Below are 25,751 nucleotides of genomic sequence, written 5' to 3' on the forward strand. Positions count from 1 at the left end.
CAAATCAGCAGAATACCTGTCATAATGGATACTGTCAGGAGAGAAAGGAAGCAGGCTTGTATCCTGCAGGGATTCTTGAAGTACAATGCACACATGTCCTGGAAGCTGGGCTGTTTAACTTATTCAAAAGAGCTTCAGCTCTTGTTCAGTAAGGCTTCCAAGGTAGCAACAATTGTTAGTGCCAATACTGTACAAAAATACAATACAAGTCACCAAAACAATGGCAAATGAAGGCAGGAGTGCAGAGTATAGCAATTAACTTTTTAAATCTCAGGAGAATAGCAAGAGTTTTTCCAGGTGCTGGAAAGACAGAAGGTTCAACACCAGACAAATCTCCCTGGGGGAGTGTTCCACAAATGGTTGGCACTACTGAAAAGCCCTTATCTCCAGTTGCGACCCATCTCATTTCTGCAAATGAGGCTGTGCCTCTTTGTGTATACAGACCTAATCAATCTCCTAAGTGAGGTTTGCTGTGCTGTGTGGGTTGAGCTGCTGAACTCATAGTGTGCCATGCTTGGCACAGATCTGTCAACATACTCATGTGACCATATGAATTGCCACTTGGCAGACATTAAATTGAGTAGAGTATTCTCGTGCATTTCAGAGGAGTTGGTAGCAAAATACTTTCTTGGAAGTGGATATTTGATCTCTCAACCAACAATGAGTTGGTTTAGTCAGGTACCCTTCTCCCTTGTTATGGGACATTATTTTGTTCCCATGAAGATTTTCTCAGTTTCATCTGGATAATAATCCATTGATGTAAATGGTGGTCAGATTACTGATGTTTTCTACGTGCAGCAAGTATGAAATTCAATAGCTTTGCACAAACCAAGCTTCATATCAGCTTATCTAGATATCAGCACTAGAAATACATCATTGTTGCACTCCAGGTTCTGTAGGTAAACCGAACCAAATCAGTCACCTGGTACCTACTTTGTGCTGCAGTCTTTTAGGTATATGTGGGACAGGTATTGTGCCAAGGCAAAGCTGTGTAAAGTGTGGGATTATGTAGATAGTGTACAAATATAGACATGAGTACAAATATTCCGAATTGGAGCTTTGCTGCTAATATTTCTTCTGATAGGTCTCGTCTTAGCTTAGAGCAGTGTTTCTCAACCAGTGGTACTTGTACCACTGGTGATACTTGAGGTGGTGTCTGATGGTACTCCTCGGACCTCCAAACCCTCGCCACATGGCAGTAAGACCAACAATGCAGTTCAACAAACAGAAGTAGGCGGCTTGGCTTGGTGGACTGAGCTCCAGCATGCAGTTTTTGCGTGCTCAAAAAAGCCTTCCCATCTGCCCTGAGCCTCTTACTGCTATTTGTTGCATAGCATCTGGCCTTCCAATCCAGAAGTAACTGGTGTTTACATCATTGCCAGTTACTTCTGGTGGTACGTCCAATAGGTGGACAATGCGAAGTGGTACAGCAGATGACAAATGTTTAGAAAAGTTGACTTAGAGTAATTTAGATCATTCCATTTTAACTAGGCAAAATAATATTGTTAATAAAGCACTGAACATCAGTTAATCAAGAACCCATCTTTCTGACATCAAATATAATCATAGTGCAGTGAAACTAAGAATTAGAATGGCAGAAGAGTGTTTTGATGAAGCATGTGACTGTCTTTCAGCCTTCACTTTGTTCTTTGTCACCCCCAGTGTTGAGGACTGGTTTCCCATGTCTCATTACCTCTGTTTCAGGCAAGGTAACTAGAGAAGATCTAATTTAGGTATGTTGTGACAAGCAGTCTGTGGCCACCAATGTGGAGAAGGCAGCACCTGGTACCTGCTTCAGCAACATTTTTCTGGCTGATACTAAAGTTGGTGATTGGCCTTTCTGGTGTAAAAGCTCTACCTACGTACCCTATTTTGTCTCCAACTTCAGAATGACTTTCTGGGGCTGAATTCCAAGTAAACCTGGTTAGGGTTGACCTGTCATTTTCTGTTGCCTCTGCTTCCCTAATATTCTCAGTGCCTTGTTTTGTTTTGATTACTTTGTACCTCAGTGTCTAACACTGATGTACTTCTGTGTGCCTTTGAACATTTTGTTCCATCCATAAAAATGTGTAGTCAGGTATATTGGTGCCCCTATATAAATGTTTATCCAGTATCTTGACTCTGGGGGATGGGCTACCTGCTTAGTTAGTGTGTCTAATTTAAACCAAAGTCTCCTTGGCAAGCAGACACATCTTTCTTTTGGAATACATCCAGTGACACACCATGAGCACTTTCAGTGTTTGCCTTGAGCTGTGATCAGGACTGATTCTATTGCTCTCTGTGTCAGGAAACGTTTCAAAGTACTGTAAGCCTTGAAAAGGCTTTATGTAGCTAAAATCTTGGTTGTTTTAAAATTCACTTTACTAGTGCCCCCAGTGAACAAGGAAATCAGAATTTAGATGTGTAAATATCTGCTATAGCAGATCAAATCAGTTGGAAGATTATACCTTCAGTATAAAACCGAAGCAGACAGTATGTCCAGAACTCCATTATATTGTACATTGTATTGATGATTATTGTAGTGTTAGCCACTTTAATTTGAAGGAAGATAGTATGCAATTTTGGGGGTGGAACTGACTGAAGGCTAATGCTGGAGAGTTTTGTGTTCCTCACTAGAGGTCCACACATTGAGAACCATTAAAATAGAGCAGCGATCTCCAAACTGGAAAGCATTGTGTCCCAAAAAAGCCCTCCCTGTCCTGAGCGGTGTTTACTATTCTACCATGCACTGCATTCCTTTTAAGCTGATCTGGGCACAGGGATGCAGAACAGTCAATAATAATTGACAGTAACATTGGAGTATAAAACAATGAGTTCAACTTTTTAAAAAATTGACAAAGTATTTAGAGTTTTATATGTTTACTGTCATATCCTGATGCAACTATCTTGGAGGAACGTGGCAAATTATAGCAATCGTTGAATGGAAATACCTGATTGTAATGACACTATTGAAGGTCCTAGGTCAGAAAGGGCCAGCTTTATCTTGTGTTGAAGGTTCTTGGCAGATTCAGATGGGCACAGGCACCTTTTTTATTAGGTCAGCTCTAAAATTTTTAAAGAAGAAATACTGTTCTGGCACACAGAGACTCCTTATCAGACAAATAAAATTCCATTACCTGCATATATCCATATTGGCTCGGGCTAATCTGAGTACAGATGTGCTAGATTATTGTCTTGGCAGATGTTTAACAAGAATTCATTGAACTTTGTTTCAGAGAAATGGCAACTCTTGTGTTGGGAGCAGTATTCCAAGAAGATATTTCGGGAGGTGCATACTTGTTCCTAATCTAGCTGGGCTAGAAATTGGACTGCACATCAAAGAGGAATGGAAACAGCCAGTTCTCTATTCAGGCTACTGTAGATCTGGGGAATTTGTCATCAAAGGCAATATATGATATTGCCGGAGTTTTAACTGGGGCTTGGACATAGGGTCCTAGATGTTATATTGTCTCTGTTGACTACTTCCTTGTTTCTAGGATCAGTTCAATGTGCTGGTGTTTACCTTTAAAGTCATTCATGGTTTAAGGTCAAGATAGCTTGTCAACTACCTTCTCCCAGATCAACATGTCCTAGTGCTTAGTTCTGCAGTGGAGACCCTGTTCTGTGGCAGTTTGGTGGGAGGGTACTGGAGACAATACCTCTTGTGTTGTTACACCTAGATTGTGGAATCTGCTGTTCTTCTCTTTTGCTTGCATTCAAGCAAACAGTTAAGTCCTACTGGTTTTAGCAGACTTTTGATCTACTTGCTGTGTTTAACTTTTTATGACCAATATGAGGATAGCATCAGTATTTAATATGGTGTGTGAACTGTCTTATGGGTGGTTGATTTAATTAGGAATATAAATATCCTGTAATATTAAGATGAAACCAAAGAGAACTAATATTTGGATTCAGTTTTTCAGCTAATGCAGAAGAAAGTTGCTAGATAACAGCCTGACTATCAGCAGCTTAAAAAAGAAGGCAGTGCAAGAAAGTGTCCCATGTGCCTAGGAATAAATAGAACTAATTTATATCTTGTAAAACCTCCTTAATTCTGCAACCAGCTGATGTCTTTGCTCTGTGCGCACTTGTTTGAGAGCACAGAAGGCATTCCATCCAGGTTGTTTTTGCTGTGACTGAAAACTTTTTATGGTTCCATACCATTAATTGTTTCTCTCTTTCTAGACTAGAGATGACTTTCTAGGTCAAGTAGATGTGCCTCTCTGTCACTTACCGGTTTGTATATATTTAAATTTTTTTAAAATCACATTATCCATTTATGCTCTTGGTTGAAATACTTCACTGACCTTTTATCATGTCTGTTGCACAATCCTATGCATGTTTACTCAGAAGTAAGCCTTATTAAGTTCAATAGGACTTACTCCTAGGTAAATGTGTATAGGATTGCAGCCCTGGTCTGTTTTGTGGGAATGAAGAGGTATGGGGGAGATGGAATTCACAGGCCACTGAAGTTTTGTTAACATAGCACATACACTTATGCTGAATCTTTTTTAAACAGTTTATTGTTTGTATTTAGAGTCGGGTCCCTAATTATATTAAATTGTCTACTTTGTCTCTCGAGCTGGGTGTACATCTCCCTTCAACATGGGCTTGGAAATTCACTTTTAAATTTTGGTTACGACTTTTTTTTTTAAGACTGTCCCTGATTCCCTTCTTGCTCATTCTCTTATGGATTCTTTTCAATCCACTTGGTATGAGTATTGTGTATCCAAATTAGCCTCTATAGGCATTCTTTTAGATTCGCTTTTTAATTGTAGTTTTAATCAGGCCCTATCCCTTATTTATGAAAGACTCTGGGAATCTGAACACCTATGGTTATCCTCCCATTTGAACCGGGTGTGTTCCCCCATCTACTGTGGAATTTTTCCTTTTTTTGCCAAAGGTTATTCTTATTTCCAGTTTCTTACGAATCCCTTAGAGAGGAGGGCCTTTATGTTAGCCCTGTTAAACATTTTCCCCTCTGCAGTGCTGTCTGGTCGATATACACGGGTACCTTTTGACCAAAGGCATTGCAATCATTGCGGCATAGAGCCTGATTCTGTCACCCATTTTTTTTTGTTTGTCCTGTGTTCAGTAAGCTTCGCTACTCTATTTTGGGCCCTGTCATTTCTAGTTATTCTGGCCCCCCTAACCTTCTTGCAGCATTTCTTTTATGTGATTTTTTGCAAGAAATCACGCTTCCTGTTGCTAAGTTTCTTGCAAATGTTTTTATTTTTAACAGTTTAAGGCAGTCTTGATTGGTGTTTTAGTATGTGTAATTTTTAATGATCCCGTTCTTGTGGTTTTTAATCTGTGGGCTATATGTGATTGTATTTATTTATTCTGTGTGATGCCATTAAAGGTTGTTGATTGTTGTTTGTTGTTGTTGTATTTAGAGTTAAACTGAATTTGACTACCTTGCATATTTAAAGTGGCTTTGAATTCTTAGCTGCTCTAGAAACTATCCCGTTTCATATTTGCATATTCTATAACTAGGAAAAATTCATCTTGTATGCTGTATATGTAAAATGTATGGTGTACATTTTAAAGAATAACATGCACACCATAGCATTATACAAGGTGAAAGTTTTTAAAAGGTCACATTTCTCGTCTCCTTCCCCCCGTTAAGAGCCACTTCCTAGCAGTTCAGGAAGACAGGCTTGCTGGGGTGGCAGAGTGGAAAGTTGGAAGATAGTGCGCACACTACTGTTATGTGGTAGGTGCCTATGTGTGTTTTTTGTATAGTGAGGACAAGTCCTTACCTTGCCAGCAGTGTTAACATGTTTAAACCTAACCATAGAACCGTGAACATGCAGAAAATAGAGGGAAAGGTCTTAATTTAGTGGTAGAGCATCTGCTTTGCATGCAGAAGGTCCCAGGTTCAATCTCTAATGGCATCTCCAGAAGGGATGCAGAATAAAGCCTCACTGAAAACCTCATGTCCTCTCAGAGTTCATCATAATGACTTAGATGAACCTGTGACCTGACTTGGTGTAAGGCTGCTTCAGATGGTTTTGTTTTGCTAGCTCCTACGGGGAATGGTATCATGCAAATGAAAACATGTTTCAATTCTTCTAAAATAGTCCAGAAATTGTTTCATAAATTAATGTAGATTTATAGAAAATTCATAGTTTTGAAGGGACAGTCTTAATTCAGAAAACATTGGTGCTAGATAAAAACTAGTTCAATATGCCTGCATTTGTGTAAATGTGAAACCTCACTTTCCTAAATCTGAAAGTCAGTTTAGGAGACGGACCTCCATCCTTGAGTAGAACAAAATAACTGTAGATGTCAACCTTGGTTGCCTTGCAGCACTTTTGACTTTAAATCTTTAGATTAGTTAACATTGTTGCTGTTCGGATTGATCAGTGTTGCTGTTCTAAAATGGAGTAGTTGGAGGGAGGTGTGCTTAAAGCAGGTGCTGTGGCTATATTGTACCTTTTAATATACTTTAGAGGAGTGTCAGTATTCATGTTCTGGGAGGGGAAAAAAATCCAAACTGCTATTTCATTCCAGACAGAGAATCCGACTACAGAGAGGCCATACACATTTAAGGACTTTGTTCTTCATCCAAAGAGGTCAGTAATCATCACACCTAGAAAATATTTAGTGTTCAAATCTGAACTGAACCTTGTCATGAATGGTTGCATGTCTGTTTTGTTGTTGCATACCTTCCTTCAAATAACTTGTCTCTGACTGTTGTAACATTGTGGGTTTTAACTATAATTATCTGTACAACAGACCTGAAGAGAGTGCAAGTCAGAGTGCTAAAGGCATTGCTAGCCTGGTTGCACTACGTCTTGGACAGTGGCGAAAGGCACTGCTATTTATAAATCTTCACATATGTTTGCATTTAACAGATTCATGCATTACAGCTATTGCAATTTTTCCCTGCTGCAGTCATAAATCCAGAGTGAAAGGGCACCTCAGGTTAAAAATGACTTGCATACCTACAAGCAATGGATCAGAGGAAGAAAGCACAGAGCAGGCAGAAGAGCTAGAGGTGGGTGTTCAGTCTCTGGTGCAAAATATGACCTGACTTGATACCATGAAAGCATTTAAGGTGTGTGCACTCGTTCAGACCACATGACCAGAGATGCAGTTGCTTCAGCCCAACCCTTTCTTTCAGGAGCTCTTGAGTTTTGTGCATGGGGATCGGCAGTGGTCTCCTACCCAGGTTTTTAGAGAAGAGTTTGATGAAATTTCTAAAATCACACTATTTGATATTTTCAAATTAACTTTCCTGCACATTTGCAGTTATAATTGCTTTGGAAACTTAGATGTAAAAGAAAGATGCAGACTTTAAAATAACTGTTTCTAAAGAGTTCAACACTCGAAAATGTTTCCCCTTTAATTTGTGCTACTCCATACCCATAAATTATCCTAAAAGAAGGGTTTTCCTGCCTATAACATTAAGCACATTAGTTGCCCTTGTGTATGTGTTGGGTTGTTTACTAATAATCACATGAGGTGGATTTGAGTGATCTGAATTGGGACTTCAAGGACCAAAGGGTTAAGTCCCCTCACCTTGTGGTTCTTATTACCCACTGTAGCTGCTATTTAGGAAATAAAAACCAGGCATGCAAAGGGGCAAGTTGGCTTTTTCACATGTAGTTTGTCCCCAAGGGGATTTAGTTGATCTGTAGTCTTTCAGCCCTCTTTTCCTTCTGATTTAGTGACATCTTTCAGTTAAAAAAGGACATCAGGGTTGACTAGACTTCTGTTAAAGTATATGGAGGGAGGGGGGGAAGGGGGATGAAACACTGCAGTTTATTAACGTTGGCATATAAATGATTCCAGCACAGTGAGAACTGTTTAAAACAGCAATAACTGCTTTGTTACTGAGGCAGCTAAGCGTAAAAAACTGAAACTAATTCATCATTTTTTTTAACGTCCACATGGCTTTGTGTTGAAAAAGAATTGAATTATTATAGTAAGGTACCTGTGGTTTGTGACACTACATAAGAATTGACACTGAAGATCATTAAATTCCTGTAGCCCCTTAATTTTAAACAAACTGCTGTATATTAAAGCTTGATTATTTATATGTTTATGTCATGCCAATATTTAATTTGCCTTCTAAAAACTGGTTTAATTGGGGTCTGTCTGACTCCAATATCAGATAAGTGTACTCTTATACCAATGTTATCCACACGCATAACGGAATGAGTAATCAGCGGTCTAGAAAGAACATGTTAGGAAGCTCCTGCAGTCAGTGTCTGCAGTGACAAATGCTGAATGTGTGGAGGGTTTCTTCCTATGAACACCACCTTGGAAGCTGAAATCCTGGAACATGTAGGGTTTCTGGTATTCTGGTGGTGGGATGTGTGTTTTAAAAAAATGACTTCCATGGCATACGCTGACAGAAGTGACATATTTAGCTTAAGAACAATAGTGAAACATCTGTGAAGTCCCTGTGGTCATCTGCCCTGGCGTTGCACAATTCTTTACTTGAGTTTTGTGTATGACCAACATTAAGGCAGCCTTAACCATATTATGCTCTTTTTTTAGAACTTCTGGTGCCTTTGTCTTTCAATTAAAACATGCATCATTATTTATCTTGTTGTTCTTCTAGTACATAAATAATTGCCATCGTTTAAAAAATTTGATCTTGTCTTCCATTCCTTTCTTAGTTAGCACAGTAAAATTTCAAATTTAGTTAGTTCTAGTAATTGAAATTTCTGCTGAGTCTCACTATACAACTCTTCAGTTGAAGTTACTCATAGTACTGTGGTTTATTATGATCCATTAAAACAGAATTTCATCATTTAATGTTATCTTTCTGTTTTGTTCTTGTCACAGCATGGCTGGATTATATTGGACCAACCAGATGTTCCTTGCCAGTTGCAAGAGCAAGAATCTTCTCTACCCCCGGGCTGGGAAGAGAGGCAGGATGTGCTTGGCAGGACTTATTATGTCAACCATGAATCCCGAAGAACCCTGTGGAAAAGACCAACTGCTCAGTATGTCTTATTGTATTCTTAGTCAAATATAGTCTACAATGATAGGCAAGGTCCTTGTTACTGTAGATCAGCCATTTTCAACCACTGTGCCGTCGCACACTGGTGTGCCACGAATGGTCCCCAGGTGTGCCATGGAAATCTGGGAGAGGGTCATTTATCAATAGGACCACTGGGGGATGTGAGCCCCCATTGACAGCACAGTGTGCCTTGTCAGTTGTCAAAAAGCTGATAGTGTGCCTTGACCATTTTGGTGTCTTGCCAGTGTGCCGCGAGATGAAAAAGGTTGAAAATCACTGCTGTAGATGGTCAAATAAGAAGTGGCCTGACACTGTTCTAATCTGTGATTTGCTTTTAAAGTGCTTTTCTTTTTCAGTGGTCATGTTCAGGTGTCATGCTAAAACATGCTTGGAACACAGCTTAGTGTCGTCATTGCAGGACTTGAGCTCTCATGCTGCCCTTTCCCCTTCACTCATGAAGGAAGGAAGTTTTATTCTTCTGTTGGCAATTTAGAACAAAGACTGAATCACAGTTTCATATCCTGTCTTGTTCTGAAATGGTGATTAGAATAACACAGGATTTTCCAGGTTCACATCACAATAAATTTGAACGTGTTCAACTACCAGTGGAAGCAGAAAACTTCCTTCCCTTGCATGTATCCAAGGCTTGTGATCTTCATGCAAACACATGTTTAGTGTGTTGTCTGAACTCGTCCATGTTGAACTGTCTTTGGCCTCTCTCTTGCCATTTTAAAAGAAATTACTTGTAATTTTAGCTGAAAGTGTTGAACATATCTTCATATTCTTAGAGGTGCTTCTTTCAGACTACAGTAGTTTTCTTAGAATGGCATGGTAGCCATAAATATCTGATACTGTCAGAATGTACCACAGAATGCCTCGTGTTAGATCTATCTCCAACTTCTCTGTCACCCATATAACTTCAATTTGAAGTATTCCTCAAAAGCAAAACACATTCATTTATGTCACTTCTCATAAAGTAGCTTACACATTTTAACACAACCCTCCTTTCTACACCACCTTGGAATTCATCCATCTTGTTGCAGTAACAGCTTTTTTTGTCCAGAGACAACAGGCCTGATGCAGTCACTGGCAGTATTCAACTAGAAGTACAGCATGCTTTTGCCCATCGGCATCAGATAACTGAGGAAGCAGAGATCCTGGACAACAGAGAATCTCCTGAGGTGAGACCCTCACTCTCTATAGGTTTTCCCAGAATAAAAAGTGGTTACAGAGTCTGATGTTCCTGCCTGTTTTTTCTTCCTTTTGAAAGAGCTGGGAGATTATAACAGAAGATGAAGCAACAATCTTCAGCAACCAGAATCCTCAAGCAGCTGTGCAAGAGAGCAGCTCTGATGTAGATACCTGCCTTGCAGAAGAACTGAATATTCATCTTGCTACCTCTGGGAGTTCAGTGGCTAACCAAGCAACTTCTGGCTCTGTAAGGATGCTGCTGGATGCAGCAAGGCATATTTTGAGGAACAGTTTCTACCCCATGTCACTGAGATCTTGCAGCATAAGAATCGTACTCTAATCTCTGTTAACTTGTTCAAAAAGTATCCTGGCTATTTAACACTTTCCGATAATACTTCGAGCAAGTTTAAATTCAGCAATTGGAATATATTGTGCAAAGAACTTGTGCGTTCAACAAATGGTGGGTGGAGAATTTGCATTACATTGGCACTTGTGACAGAAACTTGTGACAGCGTTGTAAGATTTAGGTCTGGGTGGGTGGGGAAGATTTCTAATCCAGGAGGTTCTTGAGCATTTCTCATCCAAGTCTTCTGGGGTCAGCATAGTGGAGAAGATGCACAAGGTGCCACCACACTACTGTATGTGTTGTGGGTGCCTTCATAGCAGCAGTTGTAGGCCTTCACATAAATAACTTTTCTTCTTCTTCTTCTTCTTCAAGGGTGACTCCAGCAGAAACAGTAGCCTGCAAACTTATCAAGCAGAGGAACAACCAGCTCTTCCTGTTGTAAGTTCTTCTTGTTGGCATCCTTCAGTCTCGTAAGACTATGGTATCGTGCTCTGAATAGTGGTTCTGGAACAGTGTCCTCTTCAGTGCACGAAGCCTGGGTAAAGTAGATATGGAGGATAGACTGTTACCCATGCAGCAAATCCCCCCTCTCCATGTTGCTGAAATGGTCCAATGGAAAGGCAGAGGCCAATACGGTTGTTGTAAGTTATGCTCTAAAATATTGTGCTTTATGCTGCTGCTGTTCATCAACTTGGCATTTCTCATCAGGTCACTGGCAGGAAGCAGGCTTTGAGTCACTGCCTAATATGACAATCTAGTTCACATGTATGCTTTTTTCATCTAACAAGAAGCTTAATAAAATATTGAGTGTTTGCTCTCATATTTGAGGCTGGGAAAAGTTCATGCATACCCTTTGCCCAGCTAATTCTGGTAATTTCCCCCCTGAAAAAAATGTAGTTATTGCCTACTTCAACTGGGCTGCCTCCAGGCTGGGAAGTAAGGAAGGATGAAAAAGGAAGACCTTATTATATAGATCACAATTCACAAACTACCACTTGGAAGAAGCCAGTTCTACAGGTACTCTTATTTTTGTTTTAATAATCACCTAGTGTAGACTGAAGACTTCTGCATGGTGTTTGGCTAAATCACTTAGCATGCAGGGTTCAATCCTACACTCTCACATTCTTTTTTTCTATTGCAAGACAATTTGAAGGAGAAATGGTAGTCATGCAATCAGTGTCCGGGTTTTGCTAATGTCCTATTCACTTAGTGGAGTTTGACATTCAGACATTCAGTGAGATGGTTCAGAAACAGTGGAAAACTATGGTGTGTCATGATGAGAACCAACACCTCCCAAAAAACCATAGTTTGCAAATTGTCACCAAACCAGGATCTGAAATTACCATCATTTGAAGCTTGTCTGCACACCATAGACTGGGCACACTGTGGTTTGGTGTTGTATCTAAACTAACACATCATAATTTGGGATTTTGCTCCACCCCTAGTGACTGGTGATTGGGATATCATCTCAGGGAATGTGGAAGAAGTAGGTATCAACACATGCTCTTGTTTGTCTACAGAACTGAAATACTGTTCATGGTTTGGCGTCTAAACTACATTTAGTACAAACCATGGTTGAGATTGCATCTGAACCAATCCAATGTGAACATTTGCCTCCTTTGACAGCAATGTATTTGATTTAACAATGGAGTCAACTTCACTGTGACTATGTCACCTTGAACATGTTGGAACCAATGAAATGTGTTTCCCATAAGGTTACAACTATGAGGGATTAGTAAACTGGCTAGAATATCATCTTGGGAAATATGGGGAAAGAGATGGTATCCTTGTGATTAGGGTCCAGTGACAAAGCACATATTTCACTTGCATACGATCCCAAGTTTGATTCCCAGTGAAAAGGATATCTGATGGACATAACCTGCCGGAGAATAAGGGGAGCTGCTTGCCTCTCTAAAGGCAATGTTGAACTGAGTTGGTGTAAGTTAGGTTGGGAGATAAGGATCTGTGGATAAGGATATTCAAGGATTATTTTTTAGAAAATAGTGTATGTGTGAAGCGAGATTACTAATGATATCTAACATAAGTCAGAGAGGAACATGAGACCATCATTTCAGAACAAGCATCTCAAGACTTAGGCTCTACTTTTGCTTTTGATCTAGACTAGTGTTGTTGGCACTGCTTTGATAGTTTCTGTTGCTTGACTGTGCATCTGATTTCTGATAGGCTGGAGCAGACATGGGCCAGCAGGTCACATCTTCAAGTGCTCCTACCAGACAAATATCTCCATCAGATGACCAACTGCAACGCCAGCAAACATCAGAGATGGATCAAAGACTTCTCCCCGAAGGCTGGGAAGTTCGTAATGCACCAAATGGCAGACCTTTCTTTATTGACCACAATACAAAGACAACAACGTGGGTAGGCTGGCTTCAGATGTAGTGTTAATTTTGTGTTTTTAATGTAAGAAGTAGGGAGTATGGAATCCCTGAAGGTTGGGCGTATGTGCATGTGTGGATTTCTGCATTAAAAGTGGATTTGAGAACGTGTGTCCAGGGGCACCTGCCTGGCCAAATTGACGTTTTGCTGCAGTCACATGCTTACAGTAGTTTGTGGAAGAGGTGAATACTAGAGCCATGATGGAGATGGTGATTTTTATGAACATGAGCATTTGTAGCTAAGGCCAGTGGTGTAGCTGGAGGGGGCGTGGAGCACTCAGGCTGGCAGCAGGGCAGGCAAGCAAGATTTTATGAACATGAGCATTTATAGCTAAGGCCAGTGGCATAGCTGGAGTGGGGGCGGAGCACTCAGGCTGGCAGCGGGGTGGGCAAGCAGCCCCTCCCTTCGGAACCATTCCTGTACAGCTCTGTTTTGCTTCCCCGGCCAGGAATGGCTCCAAAGGGAGGGGCCACTTGCCCGCCCTGCTGCCAGCCTGAGTGCTCTGCCCCCCAGCTACGCCACTGGCTTACGCATAAGAGGTTTATGTTTGTCCTATTAAAGAGCCTGCGTGCCCTGCTCTTTCCACTGTCCCTTCATAGTGTCAGGCTCCCTCTGAGTGATTAGCTCCTGACTGCGCTGTACTATGTCCAATCATACCTTATCCTCCTCAGCACGTCTACCATATGCTATGCTACCATATGCACGTATACCCAATGCTATAAGATGACCCATTGCAGTTTGTGTTCCTCTTTTCATGGTAGTGTTTCTCCTTGCATTGGCCATCCAGCAATAAGATGAGTTCATTCTAGCTGTTCAATACAGGTTGAGTCTCATTATTCCTGTGGATTTTGTTCCCAGAACTCACATTGCACTATGGCAAATCAATTTAAAAAACAAAGTCCCTTTGCTCAGGTGATTTAAAAACAGCTTTGCTGACCTTTGTGATGTTAGTCATTAAGATGACAATCCAACAATCAGGCTCTCTTCAGGTGCATAGAAAGGATTATCTTTCACTTGTTCAGGGGGAAGGGCTGGGGGGGTTGCTTGGAGAGAGAATGATTGATGGATTGTCAGCTGGCTGCCCTCTAACTATTGCAAAGGACCGTTTTCCTTTAATTAAAAGGGCCCTTCTCATTGTGTTAAGATAAAAATCTCTACAATAGTAAGAAAAGCATTTTCCCCTTTTCCAGGGAACAGCACATTCCTTCTCATTTGCAGTGACCATTCCTGTTGAGTCAAATCCATGTATAAAAAATCAGTGTATAACAAGGTTGGACCTGTACACTTCTTGGAATGATGTCAGGCTATTCAGTAGTCATTCCCCATTAAGTCAAAGAAGGAATGGATTTTTTAAAAAAGTCCTTCTGTTGTTGCTAGTTCTACTGGTCCACACTGGTTTTTATTTTCTTGCACTGTCTGGCATTTGGGTTATACCCCAATATTTATTGAGAGCATTAAAATGTAAATGAGCAACTCCTTTGGCCATAAAGAAAAAAACAAGTTGATAGATACTGCAGTTGAACAAGAGGTGAACAGGCCAAGCCAAAAAGGCAGTTCCCATCTTCTCTTCTGCTTCTCCCTCACAAGCAGGCAGACTGGTCCCAGATCCCATTCTGCAAGTAAATACCCTTTCAGCAGAAAATCCCTTCAGTCACTAGCTGGAGAGAAACACTAATAAACCCTTAGCTCTGAGAAGCAGAAGCCACTTGAAAAGAAATGAGTTTGAGAGGGAAGAGCTGCTCAAGTCAGTCAGTTGCTGGTTGGAAGTAGTAGTCCTGAGCAGTTTCTATCAAAATAAGCTGAGCTAACGCATTTAAGATCTTGCCTGTGGGAGCGGACATTGCCAGGCTTTTATGGGGAATATAGCGTCATGTGGAACCACTGTTTTAATTCTGCTTCCGGCCAACTGTAGAAAAAAGCAGTATCTCGGCTGCACTAAAGCACCAGTGAGTGAAAACAGCGTTGGTTTAACTGCTGAAGGGGGGTTGTAAATGTTTGTAACTCAGACAGTACTTTAACAACATGTTTGTCTTTCCCCCCCATAAGGATGACCCTAGAGTGAAAGTGCCAGCTCTTATGAAGAGAAAGATCTCCTTGGGCCCTGTTGATCTTGGTCCTTTGCCAGTGAGTGTCTTTTTCTTTGGGATTTTTAAATATTTGGGATTTTCCAAAGCACCCTTCAGCATTTAAATTTCACATGCTGCTATTGAAATCTAAATGTTAACCACACAACACATCTTATTATCACTGGAAGAATACTTTTAAAGGGCTTTTATGCATGTCCCATTTTTCTTTAGCCTGGCTGGGAAGAGAGAATACATACAGATGGAAGAACATTCTACATAAACCACAGTATGTAGATAGTGTATGATCTTGGCTACCTGTTGTTGCCTACTCTTCCTGGGACTAATGCATATATGTGTTTGCAGATACAAAAAAAACTCAGTGGGAAGATCCGCGCCTTCAGAACGTAGCGATAACTGGACCAGTAAGACTCCCTATACTATTTCTAAAACAACCCCAGTAGCTAGCCAAGCACTTGCATCGCTCATTCACACAGGGTGTGCCTTAACCCTGAAGTATATTTCATAAATTGTCTGCACATTTAAGGATTTAGCCTTCTGAGCAATCTTTAAGCTGTATAGCAAAAATGAGAAGATTCAAAATGGATCTCAAGCATTATGGAAGTAATTAGTGTGAATGTGAGAAGTGATTGACTAAAGTGGAGTATGCTTTGAATTAGTAGTGATCAGTGACGATGATGCTGAAATTCAAAATGTGGGGACTTGTAAAGGCAAACACAACCCTCAAAGTTCATCACAAAGCTTTTAATGCATTGGCATCACATTCTGTTATTATAACTTTCCCCTTCCTTTACCTTAGAATTTAGCTGGTGATGAGGAGACATCATATGAAACCTCTCTATAATACTTGCCATTACTCCCTGGCATCTAAAATCTGAAATGGCAGTATCCCAAGTATGCAGAGACCTTGTATCATATAGTTTTCAGAGCACATGAGTATGTGATAAACATGTTCCATGGCTTCTTGGGTCACTGCCTTTTCAGCATTCCACATGATAAAGACAATGAAGGTATCACAGAATGGTTTCCTGGAAAACCTCCCCATTGCTAGTGCATCCGGTAACTTTGGCAAGAAGTGAAAGGGGCAATAAGGAAGCACTCTAGAGTTCCCAGTTGACTGGGGGATGTAGTGTGAATTTTGACCGAAACTTGATATATTATTGGCAGCATAATTAACAGTTAATTTTGGGATGAGTTTGGAAACAAGAGAAGTTGAGATGGAGGGGTGGAGTTGAAAAGAACTTTCAGACTTGCTACCAGTGTCCAGTGCACTAATGAAGGCTTCTCAACTAGCTTTTCAACTCTGGTCATAGCTGCAGCCACAGCACATTTGTGTCCCGTAGAAAACAGTGGTACAAACCCAGGCCTGCCTAAGTTTGATTGTGAAGGAGCCAGTGCTCGATTACAGAAAATGAAAACTTTGTTAATTAATTGCTCTTTAAAACACAGGGATGCCTATGGACAAAAATAACAGAATTGCAAGGTGAATGCGTATTAGAACTGAAGGTGCCCCAATTGTCTTCAGCTCCTGCCTGAATTATTCTGTGATTATAACATTAGTGCACCAGCAGACATTCTCCCCAATGAAACATGGTGTGTTTTCAAATTCTTCTCCTTTCCCTATTTTTCTTCAAAGGCTGTGCCTTATTCCAGAGATTATAAACGAAAGTATGAATTCTTCAGGAAGAAATTGAAAAAACAAGTAAGTTGTTAGGTTAGAGAAATAACAAAGCCCAAATCACCTGCTGTATTTCTCATCATTGTTACTGTGTTGATTTTATTTTGGGCTGGTCTGTGACGGAAATAAAGTCAAAAAAGAAAAAGTCTTTCCAGATCACTTATTACCCCTGCCTTCTTGGATTATCACTAGCTCCTTTGAGACTGAGCTTTCCATGAGACATGCTAGCCCACCCACCTCCTCTACTCCACACTTCCTCTTTCATTCTGTTCTTCTCTTCCAATCCAGGGAGCAGGAACAGTAGAACCTGGCACACTGCTGAGCCCAGAGGGCAGAACTGGCCACCAGTTCTGACTTGGAGTTTTGAGCTGGCTCTGAACTCCCTACTGGAATCTTCATATTATAGTTGTCTGCTTAGAAGTACTTGAAGAAGAATTTGACAATTCTTCTATATGTATTTAAATCTGAACATTACCCTTTATTAATTTCCTCCTGTCTTTTCCTTGCTCTTCTCTTTGAATGTTTTGCCTCCAATGATATTCCTATTAAAATATATGGTGCTTAATTTTTAATGTATTTTGAGATACATTAAATATGGGCCTTAGAACGCCTTAAAAGGCATTTAAACACCACTTCCAGTTTCCCAAGGAAAATGAAGTTGTGGTTTTTTGTCCATAGGGGCCATTCTGAAGCCCACAGAGGCAGCAGGCGGATACAGCCTCTGCAGACTTCAGAAAGCCCTCCAGAGGCAACCAGAGCATAGGTCCAGGTACTTTCAGAGATTTTAAAGGCACCAAAACAGATTTTGATATCCACTGTTTTTGGTATCTGTGGGGGGGGGGGTCCAAGAACAGATCCCTCGCAGATACTGAGGCACCACTTGTATGTTAATATTTTCAAATTTCTCTGAACCAGTTTGTGGGTTCAAGTTTGATTTGACTCCCTGATTTTCAGAGCCAGAGAATGCTTAGTGAGAAGTGCTTTAATCAGCTAGTTCAGTGATTCTCAACAAGTGGTACGGGTATCACCAGTGGTACTTGAGATGGTATCTGGTGGTACACATGGGACTTCCAGACACCTGCCGCCTAGCAGTGAGACCAGTGACACAGTGCAACAAGCAGTAGTAGGAGGCTTGGAATGGTGGGCAGAGCTGCAACGCATGCTTTTCACATACTTGAAAAGCCTCCCACCTGCTCCGAGCATCTTATTGGTGTTTGTCGCATTGCGTCTTTCCTCCCAACACAGGAGGAACTGTTGATGACATAATCATCAGTTACTTCTGGTGGTACTTCCAGTAGGTGGACTACGCAAAGTGGTATGGTGAGGGACAAACATTGAGAAATGCTGAGCTTGTCGGTACAGAAGTGGGCCCATTAAATGCCATCAGTGTCAGAAGTAGCACAATGTAACTTAAAATATTCCTCGTATATTTAAATAGAATTTTTTAAAATCTCTGTTAAAAATGATGCCATCAAACATGCCTAAAGTGCAGTGCACTTCTGAGTGTCTTACTTTCATTCTCCTTGGCTAATTTGCTGACATTCCATTCTCTCTGTTCATCTTCAGGGTGATGTTCCAAATAAATTTGACATAAAACTTCACCGTGCCACAATCTTTGAAGAGTCCTACAGAAGAATTATTTCTGTGAGGAAACCAGAGTATCTCAAAGCTAGACTTTGGATTGAGTTTGATGGCGAAAAAGGGTTAGACTATGGAGGAGTCGCCAGAGAATGGTTCTTATACCTCTCCAAGGAGATGTTCAATCCATATTATGGTCTATTTGAATATTCTGCCACGTACGTAAGAGCCCTGCCGCCGTCAGATTTTGTCATCTCTTTGCAAATGTGAAATGCAAATGAGTGCCTTAAATGAGTGCCTCTGTCTGCCAGCTAAAATTATCGGGCATAGGATGTGCCCGTCTGTGTCTTCTTTCTAGGCTGAGGAAATGTTGAGTTCCTACTTTTGGATGATCTTCCAAGCAAGCAAAGACAAACATTTCTCATTAGGGCGACAATGTTCAGTTGATGGATTGGTTCGATAGAATAAAGTACCTTTTAAATTGACTGCAAAAGTGCCCGGACGAGTTGCTCAGCAGACTTTTAACATTGTTAAAAGTACCTTTAATAAAAGTAATTCTAAAACTGCAGATGGCAAGCCTCTCTTGAGAGGCAGTATTTCCTCACACATGAGAGTGAAGCTCAAGTGACTCTTCTGGAGTGACATCTGCAGCAACACATGCTGCTGTCTTCATAGTGAAGTCAGGTTTTTATTTTTTATTGGTTTTTCTGTATGCAAATTAATATATTCAATCTGCATAGATGGATTTAAAACTCATCTGGGAAACCAATCTGGGAGTTGTTTAATTGGGCAACAGCTTTCCTTCTAAATCTACAGAATTTAGGGCGCAATTATAATCCACTTTCCTGCACTGACATAAGGGCAGTGCAGCTCTGAGGGAAGGGAATGAACATCCCCTTGCCTTGAGGAGGTCTCTGTGACTGCCACCCAACTGCAGGATGCAGCACATGTCCCATTGGCACAGCTATACCAGTGCTGGATAGTTAGTTAGGATTTGGGCCTTGGTCTTCTTTATGGAGCAAGTGTCTGCTCCATTAAGCAACATACTCCTTCAGCAGATTAAACTTCAAAGAAATTGAAGGAGTGGATACTGGTGAGCGAGAGTATTTTGGTTTTACCTGGGGTTACAAAAACTGGGGTTACAACACATCCCCCCTTGTCACTATATACGTACAAAGGTCGCCAGTTCGAGGCCACTGGCACTGTGAATGGCAAGACCTTGAAGCAGCTGACAAGCTGAGCCCAGTTATTCCACCTGCTCTTTGGTGTGAGTGAAGAAGCGTCTTGGCTGCCCTCCATGTGAGAGATGAAGGAGCTGCTTGTCAGCTTGCATGGGAGGAAACCGGAGGCCAGAATGTGATACCAGATCAGAAAGATCCATCTGAAATGTTGTGGTTCTTGAAAGATAGAACCTTTCTTCAATTGTAAAAATCCTTACGAGGATTTAGAACAGCCTGCCTATGTAAACCACTTTGAATTAAAGTCTGAGGAGAAATCTGATGACCAAGAAAGGCGGTATATAAATACCTGTATTACATATTATTTGATGCTGCATACATTTACATGGTTTCAGTAGCATTAAATGGGAATTAATACAAACTGTTTCTTTCCAAAAGAAAGAAGTACCTCCCCACTGAGCCCAAATATTTTTATAAATTGTAAAAAAATATTCTTGCATCCTGAACATTGTTTAAAAATTTGAACAAATATGTTACATCCACAACCCATGATTTTATCAAAGAAAGTTGACATCATAGAGATGTATGGCACTTCCATTGCAAACTCAAACAAAGTTCCTTCTTTTTCCCTTATCCCTGCCTTTGTCTTGCATAAGCTGCATCCAAATTATGAGGGTGTGCCTGAACAGGTACAGTAGCGCAGTCTGAGCACGAAGAACAAAAATAAAGTTGAGCCTGAACTTTGAAAAAAGTTATCATGTGTATGAAGAATTTCTGATAACATAACTTACAAAAATGTGTATTTGTGAGGACTTGCATACACTCTGCCCTACACAAGGAATGTAGGCAGTTGCCATTCTCTCAGACCTTTGGTCCAGTTGACTCAGTATTATAGATTGACTAGTACCAGCTCTTCAGGATTAGGGTACCCATGAGTTGCTATGGCAACAAAGGCAAAGTATTAAATGTGTTAAATAAAGCTGAAAATCGGAGTGCAGGGTGACAAGCACTCAGCCAAATGGACATTAGAGGAAGTTCCTCGTGTTGGTTTGACACGGCGCTTGCGGTCTCCTTCATTGCAGGGATAACTACACTTTGCAGATCAATCCAAATTCTGGACTGTGCAATGAAGACCATCTGTCATACTTCAAGTTTATCGGTCGCGTGGCTGGAATGTCTGTCTATCATGGGAAACTCTTGGATGGTTAGTATTTGACATCCTAGAGAAGCCCTCTTGACCAATATTAGCTTTGACATTTTGTTTTATTTTCCTCTTGTAACCCTGGTCTTGCTCTTCTCTTAAAGGTTTTTTTATTCGTCCTTTTTATAAGATGATGCTTCAAAAGCCAATAACTCTTCACGATATGGAATCTGTGGTATGTAACCATTGGTGCAAGCTTCTGCTTCACATTTCTGTGCTGAACTCAACTGGAGGGTGCGGTCTTAAGAGCTCCCTCTCCCTGGGATGGTTCTACACAGCTGCTTTACATTACTGGACATTCCTTTCTAGGACAGCGAGTACTACAGTTCCCTGAAGTGGATACTTGAGAATGATCCCACCGAACTGGACCTCCGGTTCACTGTTGATGAAGAACTTTTTGGGCAGGTTAGTGTCTCTTCAGAAAAGTGGATCAAGTTCCTTCTCAGTTTGTCTAATCATAACCTTTGATAAAGAAACAGTTGGATAAGTTTTTTCAGGATTTTACTTTGTCACCTCACTACAAAATAACAGTAGTAAAAATGGCAATAAAACATTCTCATATGGCAACATGTTAAATAGCTATAGATGAAATTGACCAACCCCTAAAGCAGGCCTAGGTATCAAGCAGCTTTTGTACTCCTAAGCTGAGATGGTTGTGCTGGCATACTTCTTTTGAGGAGCTCATTCTACAGCATCAAGGCCATGATGGAAAAGGCCTTGCTTCTACACACAGCTGTCCCAAGCTTTTTTCTTGTTCAAAGACAGAGCAGAGCTTTACCTGTTGCCCTTAAGCAAAGGAGGGGGGAGGGAAGAGATTGAAGTAGAAAAGATTGCCTCTGAGAGGTGGTAGTACTGTCTAAGAAGGAGGTTTAAAATCAGAATCTTATTGTGTCTGAAAATGAGCCAAGTTGCTAGTGCAGTTGCTTCTATTTTGGTTGTGTATGTTTCCATCCTCCCTTGTTACCAAAAGGGCTGTTTTGGTTTAGGGGAATTAGTACACTACCCTTTTTGGAACCTCAGGATCGCAGGCTAGATAACAAGATGGCGTAATGCAGAGAAATTCCCTTATTTGCTTAAGGAGGAGACTGAGAAAAAGATAACTTTTTAATACAAGATTAGATTTTTATTACAAAAGCACAAAGGAAAACAACGTGCACATTTCTTGATTCTAGTACTTGAAAAGTGTAACCTAGCTTTATGGTGGTTGCATGTGACATGTATTTGGTGCATCTGAGGAAATTAGGAAAAGGGAAACTTGTAGGGAAGGATTTTAGGGGTCCCTGGTCTGCTAAACCCTGTTGCTAACTAAAGATGGGGAGAGAAGGGGAGAAATAGGTGGGAAAGAAAGAGGGGAAAGAGTTCCAGAAGGCAAAATAGTTACCTGTCCTGAGGAGCAGATGGATGGGGGGGGGGAAGTCCTGGGAGGAGGACCTCTGCCTTGGAGGGGCAGCGAGAGAGAGAGAGAGAGAGAGAGCACATGGCAGCCTTCTCTTAAAAGGGTTTTTGCTGACCCGGCACTGGGCTGGGTGCTGAGCTGGGGGAAAACTGCCACCCACCAGGGTGTTCAGGGTCAGGATGTCCCTTATCAGCATATCAGCAAAATTCAATGGGTCTAATGGCTGGCTTCCCTGGCTGGGGAAACTTACAATACGCAGTGATTGATTTAAACAATACAACCATAGGAGACACTTAAGCAACTATTTACTCTTTAGACTTTGTTGCTAAAGTCTTTTTTGCTAAAGTCTTTGTTGCTGTGTGCATGGAGTGGTGGAGGTTGTGTAAACTTGTGACTTTTACCAGAGTTTTCGGAAATTGGGCCTGTGAGAAGTTTGGCCTATAACCAGATATAAAATCACAACTTAAAAGGAAAAAGGGGATTTTCACGTAACACCCTTGCATGTTGAATGTCAGACTGGCATTCTTAAACCATTTCAAGGCCTGTCCCACATACACTACATTACAGGCAGTTGCTTCTACAAGTTGCAAAATCAGATGTCATTTGCAAAAGAACTTCTTTTAAAGGCACAGCTGATATTGGATGCAGCTGATAAAGGGTGTTCTTTACCATAGTCACTACCTGCTTTTGTACAGCAGAAGTAGGCAGAGAAACACTCCCAGGCTGAACCTGAACTGTCAAGACTGTTATCCCTTTGATCACAGGCCAGCTTTTATTGTCCTTGAGTTCCTTACCAGCATCACTTTCATTCTGGCTGGATATAGCTTTAGCCTAATGATGGTGCTAGTTGTAGTATGTGTATTTTAGCCTGCCCTTCCATCAAGAAACTCGGAGGCATACATGGTTCTGTCATATTCACTTTTATTTTTGCAGCAACCCTCCGAGGTAGATTAGGCTGAGAAATGGTGGTTGATCCAAGGTCACCTAGTAAGCTTTATGGTTGAGTAGAGATTTGAACCTGATTCTTCTTGGTCTAAGAACAGCACTTTGGTCGCTACACTGCTAACAGGTATATGGTATATAACAGTCACCCATTCACTGCATTCTCCAGACACTTGCTTATGACAGTGACTGTTGCTCCCAGGTACTTAGTTCATAAAGCATAAACTGAATGTTTGACATCATATTCTCAAGGGACTCCGGAGCTCTTAGAATTGCTCAGAACTTGTGGGATCTCTTCTAACCTGACTACAAATATATTTTGAGGTATAAGGCTAACTAATTCCCGTTTTGAGAACTTGAGTCAGTTACTCAGACTTGAGTCGCGAAAATATGTGGTTTTGGGTGACTCTGTGACTTGCAAGTTGCACGCATGGAAGACTCTGAAAAAGACAAAAGCCATGCTAGCCAACCAGCCCTTTGTTGCTGTCTGGCAACACTGAAACCCAGTGTATATGTTTAGGTGGCCAGAAAATACAGCTCTTAAGAACATAAGAAGGGAGCACACCAGATAAGAAGAGACCTGCATCCTGGTGCCCTCCCTTGCATTGGTGTTCTGACACAGCCCATTTCTAAAATCAGGAGGTTGCACATACACATAATGGCTTGTAACCCATAATGGATTTTTCCTCCAGAAACTTGTCCAATCCCCTTTTAAAGGCATCCAGGCCAGATGCCGTCACCACATCCTGTGGCAAGGAGTTCCACAGACCAACCACATGCTGAGTAAAGAAATATTTTCTTTTGTCTGTCCTAACTCTCCTAATACTCAATTTTAGTGGATGTCCCCTGGTTCTTGTGTTATGTGAGAGTGTAAAGAGCATCTCTCTATCCACTTTATCCTTCCCATGTGTAATTTTGTATGTCTCAATCATGTCCCCTTGTTTCATGTCCTCTCGTTTCATGGTCTGCAGTTCTAGGCTATGAGAAGGTGGTGATACTTATTGCTCAAAGCTTTTTTTGTTCTTTTTTAGACTCATCAGCATGAGTTGAAAAGTGGAGGGTCTGATGTGGTGGTCACTAACAAGAACAAGCAAGAGTACATTTAGTAAGTAAGAGGTTGCAGAATCCCATGTAAAGTCCCTGCTAGTGTTCCCTTCTCAATAAACTTTTTGAGCTTATTCTCCAAGTTTCAAGTCTAGGGGTGGATAATACTAAATAAGGAAGCCATGAAATAACTGTTGCGTTTAGCTTTTCTGTTACACAGCATTTTACCATAAACATTTGCTTTTATTTTACAGTCTTGTAATACAGTGGCGGTTTGTGAACAGAATTCGGAAACAGATGGCTGCCTTTAAAGAGGTATTAAAATGCCCTGCTCTCAGGGCCTGCCCATCCATGAGGCTGAGTGAGGTGGTTGCCTCAGGCAGAAGGTTAGTGGGAGGCATCCGCCTCAGTCTGCCCAGTTGCCTCCATTGCTGCTCTCTCCCACTCCCTAGTTTGGAAAAAGAAGAGGGGGATGAAGATGGGGCTAAAGAGGGAGAATGGTGGGCTAGAGCTCTGTTCCCCTCTTCATTTTTCAGTCCAGTGAATGGGAGGAGCAGAGGCTGGCACATCACCAGGTAAGGGCGGGAGAGGGGTCATTTGGCACACTGTTGCAAGTGCTAGGAGGCCTTGGCTGGATCCTGCCTTGTCTAGTTATTTTGTGCAACCTTTATTGTTTGGGCTCTTCCTTTGTTGATCTCCATGTTCATTGGATTTGGACCATTCTGGCAACCTTGCATTCCCTTTGCACTGGACCAAGGCATGCTTCTCCATTCTGGTTTCCATAGGGCTCAATACATTTTTCTTGTCAGCTCTCAGTTTCACAACCTACCAAAGATTGTGTTGCGACCCACTGGTTGGGAGCAACTGCATTATCCATTGATCCAAGCTGATTTGTTTAAATGCTATCAAGAAGACACCAATGTGCAGAATATATGAAACATTTGGCTTTTTCAAAGTCAGAACAATGTAGGAAATGCTTGTCAAACTGGATTAATTCTGATACTTTAGAAAGATGTCCAGAAAAAATTCTCAGGGAGAAGGAATTCATAATAGTGGGATAGTACCTGCAAACATCTCTTTGCTTTATGCCAATAAAGGTGAATGAAATGAAACATCTCTTTGTGTCCCTGATGTGGTGTATAGTTGACATGGTCAAAAGAGTGACTTTTAGCTATTCAGAGCTATCCACTTGTAATGGATGGGTGAATCTGGCACATTGAATAGTACCTGATGAGCCATAGGGATGTACTTGACCTGGAAGTTCCCCTAGTGATGTCTTCTCAAGAATTCTTGCTGTGAGTTGGGGGTTGAAGAGTATAGACCACAATGCTGTGGCCATATTGTCATTATTACATGGCCGTGCCCCCTCCATCCCAAGGGAGTGCTTACTAACTTGGTTTTAAATCTGTTGGTTTTAGGGATTTTTTGAACTAATACCACAAGATCTCATCAGAATTTTTGATGAAAATGAACTAGAGGTAAGCAGTCCTGCTTCCATCAAACTCATTTCCTGTTGTATATTTTGTGTTAATGTTGTTCTGAGTGACTTTTTTCCCCCCTTTAGTTGCTGATGTGCGGCCTAGGGGATGTTGATGTGAATGACTGGCGGGAACACACAAAGTACAAAAACGGCTACAGTGCAAATCACCTAGTTATTCAGTGGTTTTGGAAGGTAACCAAAGTGATAGTTTGAGCAAGAGTATTGTAAGAGTGTTTTATACACGGCATGTATAAAACAACCAGAGCTTTGATTATGC

The 25,751-nt window shown here is 41.1% G+C and overlaps 1 protein-coding gene across 3 annotated transcripts in view; it reads left to right on the top strand.

The window, feature by feature from the left end:
• Positions 1–25,751, top strand: part of NEDD4 (NEDD4 E3 ubiquitin protein ligase) — a 50,790-nt gene that overhangs the window by 20,375 nt on the left and 4,664 nt on the right. The window contains exons 6-26 of one of the 3 annotated variants that reach the window (XM_066634966.1): positions 4,165–4,215; positions 6,496–6,557; positions 6,880–6,982; positions 8,782–8,942; positions 10,023–10,140; positions 10,230–10,397; positions 10,869–10,934; positions 11,394–11,513; positions 12,681–12,875; positions 14,940–15,017; positions 15,191–15,245; positions 15,323–15,381; positions 16,614–16,679; positions 18,222–18,451; positions 20,494–20,615; positions 20,717–20,787; positions 20,922–21,017; positions 23,982–24,055; positions 24,249–24,309; positions 25,413–25,472; positions 25,559–25,666. In XM_066634966.1, the coding sequence (XP_066491063.1) occupies positions 4,165–4,215; positions 6,496–6,557; positions 6,880–6,982; positions 8,782–8,942; positions 10,023–10,140; positions 10,230–10,397; positions 10,869–10,934; positions 11,394–11,513; positions 12,681–12,875; positions 14,940–15,017; positions 15,191–15,245; positions 15,323–15,381; positions 16,614–16,679; positions 18,222–18,451; positions 20,494–20,615; positions 20,717–20,787; positions 20,922–21,017; positions 23,982–24,055; positions 24,249–24,309; positions 25,413–25,472; positions 25,559–25,666 (2,124 nt within the window). Of the gene's footprint in view, positions 1–4,164; positions 4,216–6,495; positions 6,558–6,839; positions 6,983–8,781; positions 8,943–10,022; positions 10,141–10,229; positions 10,398–10,868; positions 10,935–11,393; positions 11,514–12,680; positions 12,876–14,939; positions 15,018–15,190; positions 15,246–15,322; positions 15,382–16,613; positions 16,680–18,221; positions 18,452–20,493; positions 20,616–20,716; positions 20,788–20,921; positions 21,018–23,981; positions 24,056–24,248; positions 24,310–25,412; positions 25,473–25,558; positions 25,667–25,751 lie in introns of all 3 variants that reach the window. The other 2 variants (XM_066634968.1, XM_066634967.1) reach the window with 2 other exon arrangements.

The sequence above is a fragment of the Tiliqua scincoides genome, chromosome 8, assembly GCF_035046505.1.
Source record: "Tiliqua scincoides isolate rTilSci1 chromosome 8, rTilSci1.hap2, whole genome shotgun sequence".
Lineage (NCBI taxonomy): Eukaryota > Metazoa > Chordata > Lepidosauria > Squamata > Scincidae > Tiliqua > Tiliqua scincoides.